The sequence below is a fragment of the Antedon mediterranea genome, chromosome 11, assembly GCF_964355755.1.
Source record: "Antedon mediterranea chromosome 11, ecAntMedi1.1, whole genome shotgun sequence".
NCBI classification, from domain to species: Eukaryota; Metazoa; Echinodermata; class Crinoidea; order Comatulida; family Antedonidae; genus Antedon; species Antedon mediterranea.
In genome coordinates this window covers 4568455-4578980 of record NC_092680.1, presented here as the reverse complement: position 1 = coordinate 4578980, position 10526 = coordinate 4568455, and the positions used below count along the sequence as shown (strand labels likewise).

Sequence of the window (10526 nt, the reverse complement as noted above, 5' to 3'; positions counted from 1 at the left end):
ATTACGTATTTATAAGACAATTGTTGAAATATAAATTTTGACAGGTATTGAAAGAGTGTTGCCCACTGTTAGTGTTCTTGTTCTTGGGGAAAGTCCCATTATGCCTTTCTCTGTAACTATTTACCAGACTAGGCGTAAAATCATTTCCATATCTAGCATTCACAGAAACTTTCATCATCACATCGTCATTTCGCGAAGACGACATGGAGTACGTGTGTGTCTCCACATCGTCAAAACGTAATATAACGCATGCGCATCATCTTATTTGTTAAATATTTGAAATTTCCAAAAAATCATATTCAAATATTTTCGGCTAAAACTAGTCAATCGGATAAGAGTATGCACCAAGAATTCTCGTTGTCAAATCACGTGAATTGTACGCGCTTGCCCAGACGGAGTTTACAAGCTCAAATAGTATACGTATGAAACGCCATTATGCCAAAATATTTATCTTTTTACTAATATCAAGTCCCAGACTCACACTATTTCAACGCATATCGTAATGATTTAATTCTTGTATTATTTTTTAACATGTCACGCTAGCTATTATTTGCTACTATCTCAGTGTTTGTAATGTATGATTGTTGCTGATATAATTGATTCTTTACTCAATACTCATACAAAAATCGATGCTCTACAATCTCCTTTTAAAGGTACCATACTCTATAGTATAAAGTTACAAAAGGAAAGCTTTTTATCAGACAAAAGTAGATTGCCCTAAATTCTTTAGTATTGTTATTCAACGTTTTCTAATAAGCATGCAGTAGATCTTACCATGGACTAAAAATATAAGGATACGCTTCAGTCTGACATGAAACGTTCAATTCCTTCTGCCGACAAACCGCTCGCAAAGTTATAAAATAAACAAAGGCTTCTTGATGGCGAATACGCTGTTAAGTTAAGTCGACAACAACATCATACAGACATTTCACAAGCAATCTGCTTCGATAAAATCAAACAATACGGCAGAAGCAAATGTTTCTGATAAAGAATTCAACTATAACGAGCCTACTACAGTACTGACTACCACTTCACTATATCACTAGGCCTACATGGAGATTCATGAAAAAACAGCTGCTTAGCCATATTATATTTAAAACATTATTAGTGTTATTATATTTGTTGTTGTTGTCGTAGTCGTACGGTGGAAATCCCAACAAAAAACTAAGTTATAGGTCGTTTGTATGATTTTTAATAATTAATGAAAACAACTGTACAAGACATGAAGCTGTTGGAAAAAATGAGCTTAGATCAGTTTCAATTGCCTATAGAGACTTTTTGTATCGCTTATCTGCCTTTTACCTTTTAACGTTAAAGGTGTGTATAAAATAAATAATGAATGTAGCCTACGTTTTGTATTCGTTGGATGGGGGGGGGGGGGAGAATATGTTTATGAATTAAAAGATTGACTCAATATAATATCAGGTTGATATTATACAAATCGGCTCCGCCTTGTTAAATATAGCAATATTTGAACTTATGAAGTATTCTCCGCCATCCAACTTATAGGCCTGTAAACATTCATTATTTGGATATTACTATATTGGGCACAGAACAGCAGTCACAGCAGTACACAATCCCGACAATGTATATTCTATACCAAGCTTAGCTATAAATATGCGCTGTGCTTTTATTTGACCAAGAAACAAAAATACATTTTTATAGTAGTCTATTTAATATTAGTTTTTTTTCAAACATTTGATTATTCGGTATCAAATGACATAAAATGGGCAAACTGATTCACTTACACCCTAATTATTATACAGTACCGCCTGTATGTAGGCCTAGATATCTACTCTGTATATAACTGATTGCATAGAAAATACATGGCTGTTTATTGATTGGCGCTTATTGGTCTCTACTGCAGGTAAAACAGAACTGAAAAAAGAAGAAAAAAGCATTTAAAATAAAAATCCAAATTATTGTCTGTTTAGGCACACATATACAGTAATTAAATTCATTGAAAGATGGCGTAAAAACAAGCAAAAAGTATTAATAGTTACCTCTGGTTTACGATAAACTTTGTGGTGTTCATCTGGTCTGTATTCATTCAATGCAGAAACATCTGTACTTATTGCAACAAGATTCACCAAACACATCGTTCCATCCAATGAACTACATCTTTCACATACTGGACCACAAACATACTGATCACGAAAGTAATCTGGATTAAATGTCTGTAAAATTATTTCTTCAATGAAAGAATGTATTTTCTGTAAGATATTAACTGATTGACTCGGAATTTCTTTAGAAACTGATAGTTTGATGAGATTTCTATCGTATAGAAAAATACTGCCTGAAGAAACTGTTTCAGTGTTTATTTGAAAAAACAATGTTTCACTTGCTTTGAAATGTGCACAGTTATAATATATTCTAGTCCAATCAAAATCTTGACAGCATTTTGCAATAAGTCGAAGAAATATATATTCTATCAAAACTTCACTAAAATCGAAATAAAATGTGTCAGAAATATGATCACTATAATACATTTCAAATTGCATTGAATCAATTTTGGGCAATTTGCAAGGAAGACAGAATGTTCCAACTTGATCAACTTGATTAGTTATTGTAAGTGGAAACATCAACTGTGTTCCGACCAAGTACCGAATAACATAAGGATAAACTCTCCAAATTTCTTTGTTTCTACAAATGTGTTCCAATAGTCTACTATCAACAATTCCGGTTTCCAGTAATCTCTGCCAAAGATCAGACACGGCTCTGTTTCTTTTGTGAGGTTCAGGTACATTCACCAATAATTTCAGAATGTCTATTAATACTTGAGGATCACAAACAACATAATTCTGAAGTAGTTCATCGAGTTTATTGTATATAATATCTCCAGATTTATCAAAGAAATCTAAAAGTTGACGCACTTCATATTTCACAAAGATTTTGCTTGTTAACTTTAATTCATTTTTAATTTCTTTTATACTCACAATAACAGAATGTCTATGTCGAAATCCATTTAACGTGTTTTTAAATAATAAGTATTTCAAAGAAAACTTTTCACAAAAGTATTTCAATTTCGAAACTTCACTATATATCCTCTCTCGTAAGATGGTAAGCTCCTTATCAATTTGGAATGCGTTTTCAATAAAAAAGCAAAGTCGTCCACTTGGATGAAAAGCAAGCAATCGTGAAAACCTTTTATAAAGATGTACATTTACAAATTTATCAAAAGTAGAAAACGCATTTGCATCACGTACACTTCCTCTTCTTGTTCCTACAAGAAACACTACAACATTCTCAATATCAACATGCATAGCAATAGATTGTAACCAGAATTGTAGCCGTTTAATGTGTCTATCAGGATTAGAAATCGCTTCTACAGCGTTGAAAACAACCAAGTATACGCCTTGCTTTGGCATAAATAGATGGTGTGTATTATAGTACATTTCTTGTCCTGAAAAATCCCATAAACTTAGTCTCGCATCAATATTTGTTTCATTTCGAAGATCCGCTTTCATTGATTTTCTGATATGCGGTATTGGTATTGATGACGTAGTTTTTACTTTGACATATGAGAATAACTCATAGACAATAAAAGCAACAATTGGTGCAAAAAATAAAAACAAGTCCAAAAAATACCGTGATTTTGAATGATTATGGCCATCAATTACATTAATTAAATTGATTGCATTTCCAAATCTCCAGCCACATATTTTTGCTAAACATATTCCAGCTATAAAACCAAAAGATTTCTTTAAAAGGTAATTTTCAGGCACATACCCATAAGCCATAATCTTTCTTCCTAATATAAGCCCGCATGTAAACGAAAATATAAGTGCAATAAAACAAAATAAAATACATATGTCAACAAAATGGTTTCTTCCGAAATAAAACGTTGCTGCAATGATAATCATTATGTTAAGTAATAATACAATAGTAAACTTTCTTCGACTGATTGAAAATATTTGTGTGTGAATTCTTCTATAAATTACTGTTACAATGACTGCAGAAATGACGAATTTAAGATATAGTTCGCAAATAAATGACAGTTTTTCTAAAAAAACGTCCATAGAAATAATGTATTGTTTTGGATGTACCATGATGCACAATGCTAAACAGATACCAGTCCTACCACCTGTACTCATAAGCACTCCGACGATAAACGAACCCAATCCACACAAGCAAACAATCATTAGTGGTGCTGTAAAATAAACCCATGTATTTAACTCCATATTTTGTAAATATTCAGTCTGCTCGCTTAATTGTGTTGCGCTATCTACAAGGACCATCACTATAGTGTATCCACAACCAACGCGATATGCACTGTGGACATCACATATTGTCATAATACAAACGATGTATAACCACACAACTGGCCCGAATCCGAATGTAAACCCACCAAAACATAGTATGACAGTAAAAGGGATCAGATACAACATTAGATAACAAGCGTCCTCCAGTAGCTTCCGGATTGATAGTGTATTTGTGTCAGACGAATCAAATGCCCTCGATGTCTTAAGTTTGCTCTGTTTGAGCACACGTGATACTGTCCACCACGCTGCTGAACTTTCATAATCTTCAAGTGGAGTGCTGGTCACTTCACACCATTTACTATTAACATCACTAACGTTCACTGTAACAGTGTTTGTTTCTATTTCGATTGTACTAGGCTCTTCTGGTCGAAAGTCTTTTCCTTGTAAACGCCTGCAGGTTGACGTTTTCCCGGCACCATGATCACCCATAATAAGAAGCTTTGTTCTGTTAAATGGTACTTTTCCTCTTTCTTGAGCTGTTTTGTAAGCTTCTTTAATCTCAGTATCTTCTGCTAAAACTCGCATGTTAAAACTCCGCTTGAACGATTCAGCATATCCTTTCAAGTAATTCAACACCTTTTTATCCATTTTCCTGGTACTGTATGTATATCTTTCTATAAACAAAGAAAAGTTCATAGTTCAATTATTATAGAAGAAATTAATTAGTTGATATGCCTATATTCTATACACCCTACAGTAAATGCAATTACGACGACCTGATGTAGAGATTATTATTGTTATGATCTGCAAAAAAAAAACTTAGTGTAGGCCGCATATTAGGTTCATATCTTTAGTAATGATAATATTTTATTCTGACCACACTCCTTTTTTTTCAAATATCTTTTTTTTTCAATAATAATATTACAAAAGAAATAAAATTATACTTCTTTCATGTATTCATCAGAATTCAACACAAACATTGTAATAGTTTTTAATACCAGACCCGAATGATGAACATTTACTTCCTTGTTGTACAGGTAGGCCTAACCGGATATATTCGAGGACTCAACAATCAATATACCTATGCTAATAAGCCTACATAACTTTAAATAACTGGTCCATTCTCTAACATACATTCGTAAGTTAATTTTTACTAAATTATTACAATAAAGGTTATGAGAATACTTTACCGATATGAAGATATTGATCGGTGTCAATCTTCGCCTTTCCACCCTGTCACGAAACGTAAATATATTCGGTTGTAGTCGACCTGCTAAATGACTGCGCCCTCTCTTTATACGCAGTAATAAAAAAATAGAAACAACATTTTATGAAAATAACATACCGTAAATAGATATTTTAAATAACAAAACAAACTTGTCGTCATCAACTCTTCGTCAAAATGGTTTCCTTTTCATGACATCGACTATGATTGTTCTTTGTAATATATATGCAGCATTTTTTGGTTGGTTTGGTTAGTCCTACCTATTTCCGATATTACCATCCGGTTCATGATATATTTCTTTAAGAGTTTTAACAAAAATGTTCTTATATTCCTTATGTTTTTCATTCGTACAATTCCGTCGCAATTGAAATATGAAACATGCTTCTATTTTTTTTCATGAAACATGAATTATTCATATTTTAGTATTCAATTTATTGAAAATGCATCGCTTTACCTATACGGTAAAGGAGTTGCCAATGGAGTACCAGAAATGACCGATGGAAGTTTGGGTCGCATAAGTATCGAGAACGTTTTCTATTTAATATGAAAGGTATAATATAGCCGCGGGACGAATGGTACAATAAGTGAGAATTTGGCATTAAATGAATTAGATGAAAAGAAACTAATTTCATAATTATTCAAAGTATTACTCTACTACTACTCTGGTACTAACCTGGGAACATATAGGCTTATTAAGCAAATAAAATGTAAGAAGAAAAATAAATAGACCAATAAAAGAATGAAGAACTACAGGTTGTTGTTTACGTCAGAGTAAATCACGTGAGCATTATCAACTGCTTAACATTTAGGTGTTCTATTATTGTGCTCGCATTGTCTGTTGCTTCTGCCGAATTGTATAGGTTTTGACACGGTATGTGCTTTCATTGTTTGTATTAGAATTACTGAGGCATTTTAAACTAAGCTTCAAAACAAGTTGTTATTAAAGAAACATACAGCCTAAAAACAAGAGTTAAACAATTTGGATTACGCATGATAGTAGACCTACAATATGGTAAGTTGAGTAATAGTTGGAAACTATCAAAATACTCTATTAAAGTATGAAGTTCATGAGGTTTGTTTTAAAATCTTAGGCCTGTGCGTGATCTCAGGTCATTTCCTTATGGCTGAATCAACAATGCTACATTTAGTGTTACGCTTACAATACTGTATGTGGATTTTACCTAAATGTTACATTAACCAACTCAGACTAAATATATATCAGACTTGAGTTTATGTATAGTTCTTACTTCCATTATTTATTTTCTGAGCCACTGCTGTGTTACAAAAAGTCAGGTCGGTTAGGTCTAACAAAATACAATAAAACGAAAAATTGCGCCATCAAAACAATGCAGACAATACTTTTGTGATCTGCATTGTCATGTGGTTAATTTTCCGACGATGCATTTCATTAATAATTATGAATAATTATGAAGACAATTGTTTGGTAGTACGAAATTCCAATACCCAGTACCCAACTTACAGGTTTATATCTTCAAAACTTTTTCAGCAAAAGGTGACAGAGACGATGCACATGATGTCCGATGAACCCGGACATCATAATATGATGACCACCGGCATGATGAACGGTGCACATGGTGGACACCATGCAATGACGACACACAACCACAACCTCCACCACATGGGAATGGCCACAGAGGATCATATGTCTCACGATCCCGGTTCTTCTGATCATTCATCTGGTGGTCACAATGTAAGTAACCATACAATATGAAAGCTTATGAGTTAATGATTGTGGAGAATATTTATATTTTATGATTTAAAAGATTGAATGTATCTAACGAGGCGGAGTCGAGTTAAATAAGACAGTCGACAGTTTAGTGGCAACAGTTTGGTGACTTAAATAAAAAGTTGTAGAAAGATGTAAGATTCACTATAGACAACTCAGTTTAATTGCGCATAGACGGAATGGTGTATGTCTTTTAATGTACAGTAGTATTCACAATATTAAAACACATATTTGTATTGGCCCGATATTTTCACCTCATGTAAGGTACTGAACACTATTAATCTCTGTCTACACTATCAAACTTTATGTGACAAAAAAATGTGATGTGCCCATATATGGACATGATGATGTCATATCACTACTGTACCATATTTGAGCATCAACTACCATATTTGGGCACATCACACCTTTTTTTTATGTTAAACTAGTTTGATAGTGTAGACATATAGCTTTAGCAGGTATTATCTGGTTGGACTCGAACTGTGGCGTGGCCATGGAATAATTATGTCCTTATTTAAAATTGTTTATGCATGCCACGATTGTGTACATTTTACATAGGCCACTGTATTTTATAATATTTTTATCTCATGTTCACTCCCATTTTTCTTGAATAATTCAGGGATATTTTACCATTGGCGAGAAAGTGATTTTGCTGTTTCAAAATTTCAGTGTAATCGAGGACGATATAGGAAGTAAGTAGTCTATCTTATTCGTTTTATTCATTAATTCTTCTTGAGCTTTCTACTAAAAACTTGATTTAAAATGGTGATGCTATATAACATTGAACAATAAGCGTCACGAACATCCAGGGACGCCGTTGTTTAATTGTTTGCATTCTCGTTCACAATTCAAAATATTATTTCTATTTCAGCAGCCACAATACACAAAGACTAAACAGGATCATACTGCAGCCATTACGTTCAATAGAACATGAACCAAGCCAGCCATTACGTGTACTGATAAATCCTATAATTTGGTTCAGTAATTGAAAGATTGTACACAAATGTAAAACATGTCAATATGACAATTAACTAATTTACGTTTTTTATATCAATTTGTGTTCTATTCAATTTTAAATTTTTGTTTATTTCCTCAATTGGTCTGATGTACTTGTTTTTAGTTTTGTTTTATTTTAAAGTTCAAAACATGTTTGTTTTGTTGTAGGTTTTATCGCGGCATGTGTCGTCATCTTTGTAATTGCCGCTCTCTACGAAGGTTTGAAGGTTTTCCGGGAAATACTCATTCATCGTTATTCAAAACAACGTGGATACGAAGCCACCGATCTTGAAAAGAGTGGAAGCATGACCCCGCTTGCTCAATTGGATGACGAATATGGGTAAGTATCGATTTATTATCAATATCTGGATAATTCATTTGGGTTATCGATTCATTTTTTATAGGCCTACCGTATTCTCTTTATTATTAGTAATTACACTTTTAATTTTGAAACTCTTTTGCGTGTTGAAGCATGGAGTAAAGAATCTTTACTCCATGGTTGAAGTATGTTAGGCCTAATTCCTGTGTCAAATTATGTTGGTCAAGTACGTTGTAGGGCTACTTTTACTCTATGTCTTTCTTAATATTGTAATTACCGTAATTACAATTTATACTACAAGTTTCAGGAATTGGTTATTCTTCTTTTGTAAATTCGACACTAGAAATATGTTGCGTAGCGGATCTATATTATTCTTAATTCGAGAGAATGTATGTAGATATGATCTGACTTTTAGTGATGAACTATAGATTGTACAGTATAAAAACAATACACTAAAAATTTTTCTTCGTTTTACTTCTTACACAGGTCAACAATGTGGAGTGCTTGGAACCTTCTACAGTCGTTGCTTCATATCGTACAAGTGACTGTGAGCTACATGTTAATGCTGTTAGTGATGACGTTTGACGTCTGGATCGGGCTTTCTGTTGTTCTCGGAGCAGGATTTGGACATTTCCTCTTCGCCTGGAAACGCAAGACTACAACTGACGTCAACGAACATTGCAACTAATTTGGTTGAATGAAATCATAGGTGATTTACTAAAATGTTACCAATACTATAAACATAATTAATGTATTTAAATAAAAGTAAATATTATCTGTATCAATTTAAATCATAATTCGAGTAAATATATGCTTGATTAATTTAATAGCACCGCTTGTTTTCTGTTTCAATGTATTCATGTTTCATATAATAGGTTATAAATTAGGCGTAGGCCTACAATGAATGAGAGTAGGCTACTACAATAATATCCAGATAAGAATAAAAGTGATACACTTATCGTGGCTTGCCATAGGTTCATTTTGTTGAGACTAAATACATTGCTGGGGTTTCGAAAATGGCCGAATTTCTGCCTTTTTATTTGTCGACTTGAAATGGTCAATGGCATTATAAGATGATAATATAACAATGTTATACGTACAAATAGGCCTAATAATTATACAAAATATTTGAAAAAAATCATTTTCGAAATTGGCAATTTTTTGACCTTTCCATATTTTTTTTACTGGTTACTATAGATATAGTTATGATTGACATGCGAAGACACATTAGTTGACTCTGCGCATGTGAATTATGATATAGTAAGCAGTTATTTCAATAAAATAAAAGGGTCGAAAATTGTCATCTAGACGGTTTTTTTTTTAAAATGGCCAAAATATCGTTTTTTTAAATTCAATTTGTATGCAATAATGTTGCCATATATGCGTATATACTGCGTTATCATCATCTAATAGAGTCCAGTACGCAGGTAAAATTTCTAAAAATGACGAATAACGCAATATATGCGTACTGTATATATGGCAATATTATTGCATAATAATTGAATTTTAAAAGTCGATATTTTGGCTATTTTTGAAAAAATCCCTGTACTATTATAGTACAGGGACATTTTCGAAAAATGACAAAATTTCCACCCTTTTATTTTTTGACAAAACTGGTTACTATGACTATAAGATGATGATAACTCAATATATGTGCATATATGGCAATAGTATTGCATGATAATTGAATTTTATAAAGTCGATATTTTTGGCCATTTTTGAATGGGAAATTTAAAAAAAATGGCCGATTTTCGACCCTTATATTTTTTGTGCTATCATAACCATATTTGACATAAATGGTTACTATAGCACAATTATTCGAAAAAATGGCAAATTTTCGACCTCTTTATTTTTTGTTAAAACTGGTTACTATAGCACAATTAACATGCGCAGAACCCATTATTCGTCTCTGCGCATGTTTATTATGCTATAGTAACCATTTATGTCAAAACTGGTTACTGTAGCACAATTGACATGCGCAGAACCCATTATTCCTCTCTGCGCATGTTTATTATGCTATAGTAACCATTTATGTCA

At 32.7% G+C, this 10526-nt stretch overlaps 2 protein-coding genes across 2 annotated transcripts; one reads left to right on the top strand and one right to left on the bottom strand.

Annotated features, from left to right (window-relative positions):
* LOC140062234 (uncharacterized) lies at positions 1–5453 on the bottom strand. Its single transcript, XM_072108355.1, has 3 exons — positions 5393–5453; positions 2004–4876; positions 1–1878 (listed from the first exon to the last, which is right to left on the bottom strand). The coding sequence occupies exons 2-3, from the start codon at positions 4848–4850 to the stop codon at positions 1849–1851; spliced, it is 2877 nt and encodes a 958-aa protein (XP_071964456.1). The 5' UTR covers positions 4851–4876; positions 5393–5453; the 3' UTR covers positions 1–1848.
* An 828-nt stretch (positions 5454–6281) lies between these two features.
* Positions 6282–9456, top strand: LOC140062715 (high affinity copper uptake protein 1-like). The gene is made up of 5 exons (XM_072109032.1): positions 6282–6439; positions 6935–7138; positions 7794–7866; positions 8339–8510; positions 8976–9456. The coding sequence occupies exons 1-5, from the start codon at positions 6437–6439 to the stop codon at positions 9175–9177; spliced, it is 654 nt and encodes a 217-aa protein (XP_071965133.1). The 5' UTR covers positions 6282–6436; the 3' UTR covers positions 9178–9456.
* Positions 9457–10526: the final 1070 nt, after the last annotated feature.

Excerpts from the sequence above, each read along its gene's own strand:
- LOC140062234 (XM_072108355.1), bottom strand. The coding sequence starts at position 4,850 with ATGGATAAAAAGGTGTTGAATTACTTGAAAGGATATGCTGAATCGTTC. Across the intron at positions 1,879-2,003 it reads AAGTTTATCGTAAACCAGAG|TTCTGTTTTACCTGCAGTAG; the intron begins GTAACTATTAAT and ends TTCTTTTTTCAG.
- LOC140062715 (XM_072109032.1), top strand. Across the intron at positions 7,139-7,793 it reads ATTCATCTGGTGGTCACAAT|GGATATTTTACCATTGGCGA; the intron begins GTAAGTAACCAT and ends TGAATAATTCAG. Across the intron at positions 8,511-8,975 it reads CAATTGGATGACGAATATGG|GTCAACAATGTGGAGTGCTT; the intron begins GTAAGTATCGAT and ends CTTCTTACACAG.